Genomic DNA, 16,873 nt, shown 5'->3' on the forward strand with positions numbered 1-16,873 from the left:
GAGAGTGGAAGGCAGAATTAGAATCTTCAGATCAAGTTTCTTTTCAGCTAGTTCTGGGTCTTGATGAGAGGGAAGTAGTCTTTAAGCATAACTATTCTGTTGGTTATTGCCTCTTTAAGTTTCTTGTTGAACATAATGAAGTGTTTAAGATGATGTTTGTCTTTTGAGTTATTAAATAATCAAAATAGATTTTGTGTTTGAGCTAAGTGGAATATCACAGGCTGTTCAAGTATCTACTATTCAAGTCTGCAGAGTTTTGGTTGTAATGCCACCTCCTGAGCAAGTATAGTTGGAGGTAAACTCCTGACAGAAAATTTTAAACCTCTCCTCAAATTTTAATATAGTTAATTAAGTAACACTTTTTATTTATCTTTAAAAAATGACTCAGACATTAAGTTAGAAAAGTGTAGTGTATTTAATAGTCTTTCAAAAATGGAAGAACTGAAGCTGTATAAACAGTGAAAGTTTGACTTTTTCTTTCTCTCAGATTGAAAAACTGAAAATATTAGAAAAAAGTGTGGGTTTCTGGAATCTATGAATCCAAAAGAGCCCTTAATTAATTATTTATACATAGACAATAAAATAGGCTTTAGTTTTATTTTTCAGAGAGAAACTCAGTTGAAAGTGCCCTTGATTCATTCTTTTGGAACTCTGAGTGATGCCATAAAATATGCTGATGTGACCTGCTTAAGTAAAGTGCATGGGAAAGTGGCCATTTGGAATAGATTTCTTAAGAAAAGTTTGAAATTCCTGGACTTGAACTAATTTGTTTTCCATGGATCCCATGAGGATACTTGCAAAACCAGATGATAGGATACAGTTGGATCCTGTGAATGGCACTAGTTTACAGTTATGTTTTCTGGATTTCTTCCATATGTTGCCGTCTTCTTTGTATTTGACCATGTATGGATACACAGAATTTCATAGGCCAAAGAAGAAAAGAAGCTTTATAAACAGACTCGTTAAAGCATATAAAATACAGATCTTCATTTTTCTTGTCATTTCAGTAAACAATTAAGTTGTTCAACTATTTTTTTTTTTAAACAAGGAAACAAAAATCTTAAAATTTAAGCTGTTATGGTGTGTGATTAGTATACAACCTAGTACTGAAGGTAGAAATGGGCTTTGTTTGGTAATAAGGGAACCAGAAATGGTTTGGAGTAAAATCAGGAGATGATTCATGCAGAACAATTACATTTTTGCATCAGTTCTAATATACGGTACTGTGTCATTTAAAAGAATTGTTAGGTGAAGGGCTGGTATGATTACTTTGGATATTTCTGCTTCAATGACAGTTACCATAAATGAATAACCTGGTTTTTTTGTTTGTTTTGTTTTGTTTTTGCGGTACACGGACCTCTCACTGTTGTGGCCTCTCCCGTTGCGGAGCACAGGCTCCGGACGCGCAGGCTCAGCGGCCATGGCTCACAGGCCCAGTTGCTCCACAGCATGTGGGATCTTCCCGGACCGGGGCACGAACCCGTGTCCCCTGCATTGGCAGGCGGACTCTCAACCACTGCACCACCAGGGAAGCCCCCCCCGCTTTTTTAATGGAGATATAATTGACATATAACCAGATTGTCCTTTTTAACTATAGAGGACCACCAGATATATAGAATGTGAACTTCCTAAGCCACATGAAGTATCACTTAATTTTTTTTAGTTTTGATAATCTGCCCTAATGAGTCTGATTATTTCTGCAGTTATTTGGTTTCCCTCATGTTATTACAGTAAGCTGGTATCAGACAAACTGTATTATCTTAGCTATGTGGTGTGAAACAGTGGTCTCCCAAGCAGTGTTGCAACCATTGTTGATATTGAAGGTGACCAGAAAATATTAGAACCCTTTTATTTATTTATTTATTTATTTATTTATTTATTTATTTATTTATTTATTTAATTTATTTATTTAGCGGTACGCGGGCCTCTCACTGTTGTGGCCTCTCCCGTTGCGGAGCACAGGCTCCAGATGCACAGGCTCAGCGGCCATGGTCTACAGGCCCAGCCGCTCCGTGGCATGTGGGATCTTCCCGGACCGGGGCACGAACTCGTGTCCCCTCATCGGCAGGCAGACTCTCAACCACTGCGCCACCAGGGAAGCCCAGAACCCTTATTTATTGATGTTTACTTTTTAAATTTATGAGATATTGACACTAATATTTAATGTTCAGATTGCCAATTGTGTATGTTTGGTAGGTAAATAAACATACTTATATTGGGGATGTTTAAAATTTTCACTGATAGTTTACACTAGGATCAAAGCAGTCTGAAGACCATTGGTCTAAAAGATAAGAGCTTTGTCCCTTATTTGTCTAAAAGATGGGAAGCCTCGCCATGAACATGCATGTCCAAATCTCAGGCAGTATTTTCAGTTTCAGCAAGTTTCTTTTTTGATAATACTCTTTTAACAAAATAATTTTTGATTGCTATCAGCCTTCACTGTCCAATTCAGTAGTCACTAAGCCACATGAAGTTATTTGAATTTAAGTTAATTCAAGTTAAATAAAATTAAACATTCAGCTCCTCAGTCGCTCTAGTCACATTTCAAGGGGTAAGTAGCCACATGGACAAGCAGCTACCATATTGGATAGTGTAGACAAAGAACATTTCCATCATTTCAGAAAGTTCTGTTGGACAATGCTGCTATACACTTTCTTGCTCAGCAGTCTTAGTCTCAACTCCTCATCCATCAGCTAACATCTGTAAGAAAATGTCAAAGGGAAATGGAAAGACATCATCATTTCTGAGATCTCTAAAGGTGAACCAAACTTTTTCTACCCAGAAATTAGTTGTTCTTCCTTTCCAAACACTGTTAACCAACATAAATAGTTGAAGTTGCTTTTCATGTGATTACCTTTCCCTCTTAAGTCTAGTGGTACTTATTGGTACAATAATTTGTACCATCTTATGTCTTGTAGCACTCAAAGTTTGAGTATAATTCTTGCCTCTTAAGTTAGCCTATCAGCATAATTGAAACCTCTAGTTTTAATAAACACTTGATATAAATTAAATGAAAGCCTATCTTTTTCTAGGAGAATGATTCCCCTTTTCTGTTTGAATCAGTGTTTGCTTTATGTAGCAGAAGGGTATGCCCAAGATGAATGAATTTTACATTCTAAAACAGAGTTTGGGGTTACAAAAATATTTTAGACTGTAGAAGGAAATGTTATTAAGTCCAAATACCTTTTCTCAAAGAGAAGGTTTTTACAAATTCTGAAGAGAAGTGGAGATTTTAATCAGAGTTAGTAGGGTTTTACCCTACCAGAATACATTTTTTTTCAATGCCTTGACCTTTGCTGATTGCTTTGGCCTGAATGTACAGTAACACATTTGAGAAGAGAATTGTATCTTAGCCATAACGTAAACACAGTGTAAATAATTACAGCCATGCTGAGAAAGATTTGCAAATGTTAATAAGTTCACTTGAGTAATTGGTTTGGACTAAACTAGATGGAGATAGTCCAGGAAAACGTTTACTGCAAATGGTAAATTAAATGTCCTTGTCTGATTAATTACATTTGATCTCTATGAATTACTTAATCATTCAAGCACATTGTTTATTTGTATTATTATATGTGCATTTAGGTTACATAAGTATTGTATGGCTTTAGTAATTAATATTATTTTATCAGTTCCTGTTTTCCTTCTCTGTACCAACAGTGAGCCGTAAACCCACTATTTACATATGTGCTTTTCTTTTAAATAACCAAGACTTCTAACAGTAATTGATTCTAAAGAAAGTGTGTAGGTGAGTAGATTTAGTTTGCAAAAAGCTTCCCATTTGGTTTTGATTAACACTCATCTCCCTACCTCTCACGTTGTAGGAACCGAGGATATAATGTATGGTATTAATATCTATACCAATGACTTTTACAGGTGGAACAATCCAAAGTTTTAATCAAAGAAGGTGGTGTTCAGTTGCTGCTCACAATAGTTGATACCCCAGGATTTGGAGATGCGGTGGATAATAGTAATTGGTAAGAAGGGTTTGTCACTGCTGCTTTCCACTGCATTTGGGGATGGGGGTGGTTAGACTTTTTTACCTTAACATTTTAAAACTTCTCATCTTAGTGAAGGTCACTGAACTTTATGTAGTATGACTTGGGTTCATATATCAACTTTGCCACTTGTCATGTTGCTTAACTTCTTTGAACTGATTTCTATAAAATGAAGATAACACCTTTCATAGAAGTATTTTGAAGACAGATTCTAAAATATAGATAAAAGAATTCTCATTAGTATAAGAAACTTGAAACTTTTCATTCTTTACTATAATTTTATCCATTTTCTGTCACATCCTAATTTAAACCTGATTTTAGACCTTCAGTTTTTCCATAAGTTGTAAGTGAAGAAAACACCCGTGGCTTTCTAATTGGAAACAATATCTTAGTAGCTTATAAAAAATATTTTAATTTTTCTTTGAGTTCCACACTGTTTTTTTGTTTTGTTTATATTTATTATTTGGCTGCGTCGGTTCTTTGTTGTGGCACGCAGGATCTTCGTTGGGGCACGTAGGCTTCTCTCTAGTTGCGGCGAGCAGGCTCTAGAGTGCTCAGGCTTAGTTGCCCCACGGCATGTGGGATCTTAGTTCCCCGACCAGGGACTGAACCTACTTCCCCTGCATTGGAAGGCGGATTCTTAACCACTGGACCACCAGGGAAGTCCCAAGTTCCACATTGTTTTTTGAAGTAAATTTCTGTCGACTTTTGAAACACCTAAGTAACAGTTCATTATGAGGTTTCTGTATTGTTTAATCTTTTCATTTGAAATATAAAACTCTTTGAATATAATTTTTCATATTGTAAAGTGTCTTAGCATTGATATACTTATTAATGCAAGTAATATAATTTAGTTGTGTCTGACTCTAAACAGTTTCATTCTGTTTGGAAAGTTTAGAAATAATGAATCAAGATTTATTCAACATAATTTATATGTTTTTGAATCAGTATATATAGAATAATTTGAGATGTCTTCCATTGGTTACATTGGTTTTGTGTATTTAAAAATATTGATTATTGCCCTTTAACAGAGTCATCAGTTGTATGTTCATATGTAGAATTACAACTTAATTATTTTATCTGCATTCTACAGCTGGCAGCCTGTTATCGACTACATTGATAGTAAGTTTGAGGACTACCTAAATGCAGAATCTAGAGTGAACAGACGTCAGATGCCTGATAACAGAGTGCAGTGTTGTTTATACTTCATTGCTCCTTCAGGACATGGGTCAGTACCTTGATGCTTCTGATAACCTTTTTTGTTGTTGTTGTTTTATTATTACTCATCTTTGGGTGCATATTTTAGTAACCCTCATCTCTGTGGAGTACATTTAACTTTACCAGTTGTGAAGTTCCAAATTCCATATAAAAATGGCTTATAGGAAGCCTTTTTTAAAGTCCTAGACAAGCTAACAATGATTTTACTTCTTAGTTTGTCATGCATAAGACTTTACCTGCTTCTTGGAAAGGAATATTGTTTCCATCATGTTTGGTGTCTCAGTGTGGCTAATTCAGCTTTCTTTTTGACCAATCTGCCACTAATTGAACGATCAAATAAGGAGAAACAGCCATAAAAATTAGCTAGACACATTCTAAGAAACTCCAAAGATATTATTTACTATAGATCTAGTAGAGAAGGCTGCAAAAACAACTTAAATACCAAGGTTCTCATGTGCCATTTCTTTCTTCACTAAATCTACTTGTCCTCTTGTTTCACCTAAGCTGTCACAGTCAAATTGTTTAAGTATCATATCATCAGTACTAACCTTCTACTTATTAGGAGTTAAAATTAAGATCTGAGTATCTGGACATTTATTTGATCTGATTGTTCTGTTTGTTAGTACGGCCAGCCTATACTCCTTGTTTTGTTGTTTGTATTTCTTTGTCATTTTGAATAGACAATGGGTCATTGTCAACTGCAGGTGTTCGTAATTACTCTTCTTTCATCTTTGGATAAATGACTCAGCATAACTTAGCCACCTGATGATTGTAACTCCACCATCTCTCCACCAGAAGGAACTGGACTGTTTTATAGCATCAGACTAAATAGCATTAAGTCATCTAACACCCAAATTACAGTAGTGTAAACCGGTTATTTCAAAAGAGTACCTTTCTCTTCTGTTTTTTGCTTTTTTCTTCACCTTTTGCCTAGATAGGCTACTGCCCATTATCACCATCTTGGTTGAGCAGAAAGCCTTAATTATTTAGTTTACCATTTTGCACTGTCTGACTTTAGTGGTGCAAATGTTTCTTCTTTAATTTCTAATATTATTCTACAGTAGTCTCAGAAATTTACATATTTAAAGCACAAAATTGACTCATCTACTTAAAAGGCTCAAAAAAAAAATCTCAAATACCACACTGTATAGCTTTTTCTGTGTCCTTGTTAGCTTCTTCCTGAATTTATATATATACATATTTTATCATTCTAGTTTAACTTGTTAGGGCTTTTTCCTGGAAGCCAACAGGGTAAAATTTTAACCTGCAGTTAAGTCAATAGAAATTTGTCAGTTTATATCCAGTTTTATTATTTTAGATCTTTTGGACTCTCGCCAAGATTTAGTAATTCTCATGAAATCACATTTCTCTTATTCCCTGAGGGAAAATATATTTCTTAAAATTGCATGGGAAATACGATTTTTTTATTTAAAGAAAAAATTTTGAAATTATGTGTAGTGGCTTTGGGCCATTTCTTGTTTGTCACAAGGGATGGGAGTTCCAAATATTAATTTCTTATGTATAAAAATGTGATTTTGAGTAGTTTCTCAGCTTAACTATTTTTAGAAATGGAACAAAGTTTTGCCCATTGGTATGTGCTGCTATGGATTAAGTGAAATAATATGATACTGAATTTTCCGTAGAGAGTTCCAAATTCCCTGCTCACTACATAGTGAAATTCCAGGCAACGTAATAGATGAATTAGGGCCCTTCTGTCTTATCTGGGTAATCCCTGGATTCCCTTTTTAAACGTACTGTTTTTGGAGTAAATATAAATTGGTGCAATAGCGTATTTTCAGTGTCCCCCATCTCACTCCACCAATTGTAGTCACTGAACAAAGGGTTAATTTATGATTTCAGCTGTTGTTGCTTCATTTTCTTTGTTCAGTGATTGGTAACTGACTTGGAACTTGAATTTTGTTTTGTTTTTAATTTATTTGGTTGTGCCAGGTCTTAGTTGTGGCAGGTAGGCTACTTAGCTGTGGCTCGCCAGCTCCTTAGTTGCAGCTTGCCGGCTCCTCAGTTGCAGCATGTGAACTCTTAGTTGCGACATGCATGTGGGATCTAGTTGCCTGACCGGGGATCGAACCTGGGCCCCCTGCATTGGGAGCACAGAGTCTTATCCCCTGCGCCACCAGGGGAGCCCCCGAACTTGAATTTTTAATTGGTGTTTTTACAAACTTTTTGAATGTTGATTGCCACTTTGAAAAAACAGTGTCACTTAGTTTTATATAGGTTTTTTTTCCCTTAGAAATACATATATGTATGTATATTTAATAAATACTTGTCATTTGCCCTCTAGTCATTTTACTTATTTTGCTGTAGGCTTTGAGGTTAAGTAGTCTTTTCCCTCTAATTTGGGTTTATCTTTTAGAAATTCTAAAAAGGACTTTCCGTTGTGTAAAAAAAACATTTAAAAACTAAATTTGTTGGAAAAGATGACCTGAAATAAAACTAAAGGGACAGAGGAAAAATTTCAACCAGAATGTAATCTACTGTGAAATAAGTGTTTTCTGCTGTTGACGTTTTGTATGCTTCTGAAATTTGTATTCTAATTTAAAAGGGTGGAAAGATTTTATCAGGGGTTTAATAAAGGTTACATTTAAAGTTTGATTTTTTTTAACTGATTTAAATGTACTTCAGCCCTGTTGTTTTATATTTGAGAAGCTGACTTCCCCAGTTTCCTTGTCATGGCTATTTTCAAGCATCTTTCTGTTTAAAAGTTGAAATAATATAATAAATGTTCTGCAAATGTTGTTTTAAGTGTAAAATCTTGTTAACTTGGATTTTGATTTTAATATTTTATATTAGATGCTCTTATGATTTATTAAAATTTTAGATTAACTGATTCTGTCACCGGTTTAATGAGGTGGTAGTGGTGGTAATTTAAATTTGTCATGAGTATAATCTGGAAGGTGAACCCTAAAAATTTACAAATCTGAGATTGATTGACTGGGCCATGGCTTTTCTATTTAGTGTCATAATGTAATGATTGATGAAAACAAGCAAAACTCAAATTTTTTCTCAAAAATCGAAAGGTTTTTCAGTTAGCACTAGTGAGGTAAGGGTGCTATTTACAGATAAATATAGTGTTATTCCAGCCACACACTCTTTTCTTTTCTTTTTTTTTTTTTTTTTTTTGCGGTACGTGGGAGCCTCTCACTGTTGTGGCCTCTCCCATTGTGGAGCACAGGCTCCGGACGCGCAGGCTTAGCGGCCATGGCTCACAGGCCCAGCCGCTCTGCGGCATGTGGGATCCTCCCGGACCAGGGCACGAGCCCGTGTCCCCTGCATCGGCAGGCGGACTCTCAACCACTGCGCCACCAGGGAAGCCCCCCACACACTCTTTTCTGAAGTTTTTTCTGTAGTGTTCTCTGAATGCCAATATCAAAATTCAGAGGATTTAAGACAAGAATTAGAATGAGGTAGCTATCTTATTTCTCTGTATCTACCTTCCTGCCTCGTTACCCCATCTTTCTGCCAGCCAGCGTCACTACCACAAAGAAGTATAGTATTATTTGTTAGTAAAAAGGAATACCTCATTAGTCTCTGGACCCCCAACACGCCCAACATTGTATATATATTAAACTATAGTACTCTAAGAGAACCCTAAGAAGGGCTTTCTCTTTATTTTAAAATATTAGTCAATAAAATTTATAATGAAATTAGATCTTTATTCCATTTTCCTCATGTTTTATAAAAGTTAAGGAATACCACATTTCTGTGCAAAATATTGCTGTTACCTTCATTTATTTTTGTAGAATATTAATTTTTAGTCTACAGTGTATTCTAGGTGTGAGGAATAGCTGGTTTTTATTTAAATTTATTCAAAGATGTAAGGAAAATCACAGCAACTTACTTTTTTAGTCAACAGATATTGGATACCTTCTCAATTATTGACACTGTATTAGATATAAGAGATACAGATGAATGAGACCAAGGCCTTGCTTTTGAGGATCTTCTAGTGAGAAGATGGGAAAAACAAATACATAAGTAAGCAGTTACTATGTGGCAAATTAAGTGTTATGATCCCTTAGAAAATGCCTAGTCTTAGGTTAGAGAAGAATTCCCAGAGGAAATGAGAATAGTAAGCTAGGTCCTAAAGGATGACTAGGAATTAGGCAAGCCAAGTAGAAGGGGGATGGGAATGGAGTGTGTTCCAAGCAAAGGCAGTAGTAGCCTATGGCCAGAGATAGGTGTATGGTGTATGGTGGCTTTTAAGGAATTGTGAGAAGTTCAAAAAGGCTGGCACGTTGGAAGTAGGAGGTAGCAAAAATGCTAAGGGATGCTAAGAGATGAGGACAGCTGGAGAGGCTATGTTTTCACAGGCCTTGTAGGCCACACTAGCTAAGGAATCTGGCTTTAGTAAGGTTTTTAGTCAAGGAATGACCTGATGATCAGATTTGGATTTTAGAAAAACCATTCTGACTGCAGTGTGCATGGTTTGGAGAGATAGATTCTTGTCATTATCCATACCAAAAGTATACTTTGGTGGCGTGAATCAAAGTAATGGAAATGGAGATAAATATATAAATATCTTTATTTATTCAGCAGGTCCTGGGGAATCTTTGGAATTGAGGATTAACGGAAGGAGGAATTCTGGGTTTCAGACTTGAGTAATTGGGTGGATTGTAGTGCTGTTCACTGAGATAGAAAGCATGAAGGGGAGGGAAAACATGGGGGCTTAGATGAGCTTTTGATTTTGAGGTGCCAAAATGGGATGTCCGAGTAGTATTTCCACTGGGTGGACACAAGCCTGGAACACAGGAGTGAGATCTGAGCTGGGTATAAAGACTCGGGAGTCATTGACCCATAGAGTTAATGATAAGCTTACAGAATGCAGAGTGAGAAGACCTTCTAGAGAATTCTGAGGAACGTACCTATTAAGGAGACTAGCTTACAAAGAGGAGCCTGAAAATTACCCTAAGTGAACAGCTTGTGAGGGAATAATGTCAATGCTGCATAATGGGCAAATTAAAAATTACTGGTACACAAAACAGTATTTATGAGTTGGCTGCTGCTAATTAATTTGCAGCATGGTAGTATTTGGTGACCTTCTTGAAAGTATAATGGCAAAGTGGAGGCAGCAGTTAGAGTATAATAGGTAAAAGGGATGAAGAAGAAGATTCTCTTTTGAGCCTCTTCTCTGAGAAATATAGTTGGTAGCAAGAAGTGAAGGAGGACTAAATTTTTCATTTAAAAACAAAGCAAAGATTTCCCAAGTTTTGAGTAGTAAATGTAGAGACTGCTGTAGGAAAGCCTATTAGGAGCCTTTTTGGTTTTTCTAATTCTTCTTTAGGGCCCAAACGCTATGACCAGGGTGATAAAGGGCAGGAGTCAAAGCCTTTTTAGCCACTCCAATGCTTCTTGAAATCCTGTTCTTCCTAACTGTTGCTGGCCCAATACACCTTCAGGGAGTGTTTCTGATGAGTAAGTAAAGTAGTTCCAATGTATGTAATTTAACATTGGGATGTGAAGAATCTATTCTCCCAAACTGATCAATCCAGTCGTATTAAATATTGTGTATTTCAGACTTAAACCGTTGGATATTGAGTTTATGAAGCGTTTGCATGAAAAAGTGAATATCATTCCACTTATTGCCAAAGCAGACACACTCACACCAGAGGAGTGCCAACAGTTTAAGAAACAGGTAAATAGAATGAGGTTGAACTCTTGGGTTTCTAATATCATTCATGTAATTTGCAGTTTTTCGTATTTTCAGTATAATGTGTTACAGTGTATTCCTCTTGCTACTTTACTATATGGTTGTTTACACTGTATTAAAAATAACTCTTGAAAATAGTCTTCTGCTTTAGTTTTCTCCTAGGAGCCCATAAGTATTATCATATGCCCTTATCCTTTCAATTTAAATAGGCTGTTTTAGATGTTTCCATATAGCTTCCACCAGCACCCCTCCCACACCCGTTAGAATTACTTTCCTAGACCGAATTCCCAAGAACAGGATTACTTTTGAAAGGTTATGATTATTTTATCTCCCTCCCCCACCTACCCATTTTGTCATGGTGCTTTCCCAACAGAACAATCAAATTCGTTTTACAACAGGTATATTTGTTCCAGTGTCTTGCCAGCATTGTTTGTCATTTTTATTTTTTAAACTTTTTTGGAATAAAGTGGTACCTAATTTGATTTAATTTAATTTTCCAGAAAAGCTGAACACTTTAAAGCACAGGTTTATTTTTCCCTCATTGTTGTGTTTGGTTTATTATATATTATATTTTATGAAATGTAGGGTCAGTTTCTGGAACTATTATACTTTCCTATTCCAATTTCCTATTTTTAAGTTTTAGGCCAGTTTTATGTCTTTTAAACTGTGGCTATGTTGTATAATATTTTTAAATAGATCTTAGAGTTAATTATCTCTTATTGTCCTTATAGTCCCCTTTGTAACAAGATACTTTGGTTCTTCACCTTTTTCAGTATGAATTTTAGAATAACTTGAAACCTATTACAAAAACAAAAGCCTGTGGAAATTTGCTTTGAAATTGTGTTAAATCTGTATAAATTTTGAGAATGTTTTAGTGTATCATTTTTACTACATATATCTGGTATTTCTACCAGGAGTATATGTTTTTATTTTATGCTTATTCACTCCATTTTTATTTTGTAATGTGCTGTTTCTAAGTTCAAATACTAATAACATTTCTCCTCTTCTGTCTTGATTTGTATTTGTTCTAAGAACTAAGAGATAAAGATGAATAAGCAATGATCTCTACTTCCGGATTGGTCACATTGTAGGGTTGTACAATTTTCTTTTTCTTCGTTTATGCTTTTAAAAAACTTTTTTTCTAAATAAATTTATTTTATTTATTTACTTTTGGCTGTGTTGGGTCTTCGTTGCTGCACACGAGCTTTCTCTAGTTGCGGCAAGTGGGGGCTACTCTTTTTTTTTTTTTTTTTTTGTTTTTGCGGTACGCAGGCCCCTCACTGCCGTGGCCTCTCCCACCGAGGAGCACAGGCTCCGGACGTGCAGGCCCAGCGGCCGCGGCTCACAGGCCTAGCCCCTCCATGGCATGTGGGATCTTCCCGGACCGGGGCATGAACCCGTATCCCCTGCATCGGCAGGCGGACTCTCAACCACTGCGCCACCAGGGAAGCCGGGGGGGGCTACTCTTCGTTGCAGTGCATGGGCTTCTCATTGTGGTGACTTCTCTTGTTGCGGAGCATGGGCTCTAGGGCATGCGGGCTCAGTAGTTGTGGCTCGTGGGCTCTAGAGCGCAGGCTCAGTAGTTGTGGCACACGGGCTTAGTTGCTCCGCAGCATGTGGGATCTTCCCGGACCAGGGCTTGAACCCAGGGGGATTCTTAACCACTGCGCCACCAGGGAAGCCCTAAAAAACATTTTTAACCAAGGGTGTTTATCAGAGTCATCTAGAGAACTTTTTCAAAATGAGTTACTGGAGCATATCTCTACCAATTGGTTCTGTAGGTTAAGATAGGGCTTTTGTATTCATTATTTTGAAGATGCTCACTCAGGCCATTTTAATATACAACCTCTGACTAAGAACCACTGCTCCTAGAGCTAGCTGCTAGTGTTCCTTTCTTCTTCTAGTCATGTATTTGACATCTCATCGTTTATCTTCTTGGGTTTTTTTGTATATAGACATATATAACTCAATTGTAAAAGATATGTGGTCCTGTTTTTCTCAGTGGCAGTTTTACTTCTGTCTGCTTTAGTAACTGTGTCGCACATTTTGTTTAGGTTCCCTTTACTGCTGCTGGGGACCCCAGCAGTGAGAGTAGCGCTGAACTACCAGTACAGGCAGGGAGCTAGCTATAGGTATATTAGCCATCAGTTTGTTATGAGATTGAATAGGGTAGGTATTCAACATTATTTGGATGTCTGTATTCTTATTAGAATTTGGAGTGATTTTGGACAAGATAATTTAATTTGAACTAGGTCATTCTGATGTTATTAATAAGTTTGTCTTTCTTTTTTCTGTACTCTCATTGATTATTATTATAAACTCATTAGTTTCTTAATTTCCAGGGCATGTTTTCTCCCTTTGTGCTTGCTTGATCTTATATGTGTTGCTCCTTGATTTGTGTGTGTGCACATGTACATGCAAGGATATTTTCTGATAAGTGTGCACTTTTTTTTTCCTGGAACCAATGCTATACTTAATTTTACTTACCTTTGCTAAATTCTACTAAAAATTTTAGGTGAGTTTAAGCTTTGTTGATTCAGATGAATAAAACAGTTGGTAAGAGTTTATCTAGAGGAAGTATCTCAGTCATTATAAATAAATGACCTAAAACCATTAGAGTAGAAATCAGCTAGAGAAAGCCCTTTCTGGGTTCTTAAATCATTTTTAGAACTCTTTTGGTATTATAACCATATGACTTTAACACTTCTGAAGTAATTGGATTTTGAGAATGGTACTTTTATATATCAACTTTATGGTTAAAAAAAAGACTAGCATAGTATTTTGGTTTTAGATTACATTTTGCATCATTGAAAAACAGTAAAGGAACTGGAACTGAGGACTCAGGAATTTAAGAAGAGTATAATAAAAATAAGGCTAATGTACTAAAATTATGTGTGATGCTCTTTTGCTGACTTCCTCTTTCATTTTAGATAATGAAAGAAATCCAAGAACATAAAATTAAAATATATGAATTCCCAGAGACAGATGATGAAGAAGAAAATAAGCTTGTTAAAAAGATAAAGGTAGGTTCATTCCCATACATATACTAAAATGTTTTAGGGACTTAAAAATACTATAATAGCTGCTGGAAAAACCAAAAATATCAGTGTTTTTAAACAGTTGAGTTACAAACTAAATAGAGAGATTATTCAGTATTGAATTCAACTTTATGATTAACTTTGTTGTTTGGCTATTATGTATCATAAAGCATTATATGGAATAGAGAGATGAATAACGTAATTCTTGTCTTCATGTGGTTTTCAGTTAACTGATTTCATATTTTATAATTTTCCCCCTAAAAACAGGTAATGGGAAAGAAAAGGGGGGCGTAATAAGAAGGGAAAGTATTTGTTCTTAAGCACTGTTATGCTTAATCTTTGTTTTAAGAGCCAAAAATATGTTTTCTTTTGTCCTTTCATAAGAATCAACCAAAAATCCATACCGACATAATTTTCTGTATTTTTAAATTATAGTGGTTTCCTAAGTACCCTGGACCTAAAAATGATGTACTGACTAATGGCATTCTCTGCCTCCAGGGCTGTTAGGGTTGGTTTGTGATCAGGTAGGCAAGCTAGCCACAAGCCTCATTTTTCTCCTCTAACTGCTAATATATTTTTTATCCTTTTTAATTTTTCCAATACGGGGCAGCTTCTTTTTGGAATGATGTTTTAACAAATAATTTGATCAGCATATGCCTTAGTATTCTTAAATTTTCAGTGAAAATATTTTATTTATTGTTTACATTGGTGACAATACCATATAATGGCATTTTACTAAATAGTAATTGAATGGCGTATAAAAATGAATGCAGAAACTGTCGGGGTAATAATTGTTTTTGCTTATCTGTTGAGTAATGTAACTTCTTTATTCTTGAATTTGTGAGGACTACAGAGATATATTTGAACATGAGTACTTTGTTTTATAGGACCGTTTACCTCTTGCTGTGGTAGGTAGTAATACTATCATTGAAGTTAATGGCAAAAGGGTCAGAGGAAGGCAGTATCCTTGGGGTGTTGCTGAAGGTAAGGTTTTCTTCAGTGAATGGCTTTCTATAAGATCTCACAAATGTGATTAAAAATATTTGTATTTATAGTTAGTATGATAAGCATACTGCATTGATATAGTCTAGATTTTCAAAGATAGTTCTGAATTGTTTCATTGAGTCTCATTTCCTCAAGTTTCTCAGACCTTGTGTCCTACTAAGTCAGGCAAGTATGTGTTAAATCTTAACGGTGTAGTACTGTAGAAGCCACTTGTCAGTACCCACCCTCCCACCTCTGCCTCACCATTAAGTCTATTCCTGTTTTTTTTGTTTGAAAACTCTTATAATGCAGGAGTTCTTTACATGGGGACCAAAGATTGCTTCCAAGGGATCTAATAAACCTTCTGAAATTGAGAACAATTTTGGAGAAAAGGCCTGTCACTTTTATCTGAGTCTCAGATGGGTCTGGGACCCTCAAGAATGAGAACAACTGTCAGAAGCTCAGTTAAAACATTCACAGTTTCTTTTCCTCAGGACAGAAGTCACCTTTTTTGGCATCACATCTTTAGAGCAAAAAATTTCATTATTAAGAGATCCTCTACTAATTTTTTAAGGAGTGTTAACAACAAAATCTTAGTTATAGCATCAATTCTCAACAAGCCTTCTTGGCAATAGACATGTTTCCCCAAATTTGTGTTTATTATACTGGTTTTACTAATATTTAATCTTCTGTGTTATAGTAACTTGGAATCAAGATTTGAGTCATGATTGTTCTATTTGTTGGTATTACTTTGAAAAATTCTGTAATTTTTAGAATATTTTCCAAGTTACTGTTGTTATCAGTGACTTTCCTGACCAGTTATACTGTGCTCATTCCCAGCTCTGTCATCGCCATGTAACCTTGAGTTGCTGAGCTGAGGCTTTAGAACTAGTACAGTCCTTAGAAATATGCACAGAAGAAATTGCTTTGTATCTTTAGTTTTAGGTACCTCCCCCACCAAAGAGTGTTCTTTTAGTGATACGTTTTTAAAAAATAAAGAACCTTAATGTTCTTGGCTCAAGTTTTCATTTTGGTTACCTTAGGGAGGTTTTTCTAAAGTGATCCCCTGCTCACCCCCAGCACTGAACTTTTTAAATGCATTTTATTATGGAATAAATATATTTTCAACCAGTAAAGAGAAATATATGATGTCCTCTTTCAAAATGTCAAAATTGTTTGCTTTTGGAGAGCTCATTTGTTAGGTTTATATTTTATCATTGAGGATTAAACTACAATAAAGTAATATAGCACAGTCGTCTGATGTGCCCTTAAATTAAGTACTATATGTTACAGTGTTAAATATTAATGAAAAATTGATCTAAGCTATTTTGCATATTCTCTTATTGTTGTTAACACCCAGTTTCCTCCGAAAAGACTGGGTTTAGTGGAAAATAATGTATGTGATCTATTTTTTTATAGTTGAAAATGGTGAACATTGTGATTTTACAATTCTAAGAAATATGTTGATAAGGTAAGTGTGAGTAATGATGAAGATAACATAAATTTTTTCTTCCCCTAAATAAAATTAGAGTTAGACAGATTTAACTTTTTGTCTTCTATAAATTTAGCTAATTTAAAGGGGTATCTTCATTCTAGCACTGAAGTAAGCACTGCATGGAGACAACTTGGGTTATTTTGCCAAGGTTTTGAAGTCAAGAGCAAAAATACAAAATAGGTTGTGTGGCTAGGGATATATAGGAAAATGGGTCTCTTGATCATTATACTTTGTGTTAAGGTTTAATACTGAAAGAGGTATGGAAAGTGGAAAGAAAAAGGCTTTTGCTCTTCTTTAATGTGGAAACTGTGGAAGGGAAGGCTAAGTTTTGGGTCAAAAACTTGACTTTGAATATTTAAAAATACATAGCTTGGTAGCTGGTGAGTGGAGCGTTTTTGTTACTGGAACACTGTGAACAAAACTGATCTTCCTCCCAGGAGGGAAAACATTACTCCTAAATTGTACCTTGTGCACC

General features: G+C 35.6%; 1 protein-coding gene across 2 annotated transcripts in view; it reads left to right on the forward strand.

Moving 5' to 3' along the window:
• Window positions 1-16,873, forward strand: part of SEPTIN7 (septin 7) — a gene marked incomplete at its 5' end in the record, with an annotated part of 111,079 nt that overhangs the window by 71,608 nt on the left and 22,598 nt on the right. For both annotated transcript variants that reach the window (XM_082632808.1, XM_082632807.1), the window contains 6 exons: window positions 3,877-3,977; window positions 5,092-5,226; window positions 10,749-10,866; window positions 13,812-13,904; window positions 14,807-14,903; window positions 16,323-16,374. In XM_082632808.1, the coding sequence (XP_082488934.1) occupies window positions 3,877-3,977; window positions 5,092-5,226; window positions 10,749-10,866; window positions 13,812-13,904; window positions 14,807-14,903; window positions 16,323-16,374 (596 nt within the window). The remainder of the gene's footprint in view (window positions 1-3,876; window positions 3,978-5,091; window positions 5,227-10,748; window positions 10,867-13,811; window positions 13,905-14,806; window positions 14,904-16,322; window positions 16,375-16,873) is intronic.

This window comes from Mesoplodon mirus, assembly GCF_964341445.2.
Source record: "Mesoplodon mirus genome assembly, chromosome: 9".
NCBI lineage: Eukaryota > Metazoa > Chordata > Mammalia > Artiodactyla > Ziphiidae > Mesoplodon > Mesoplodon mirus.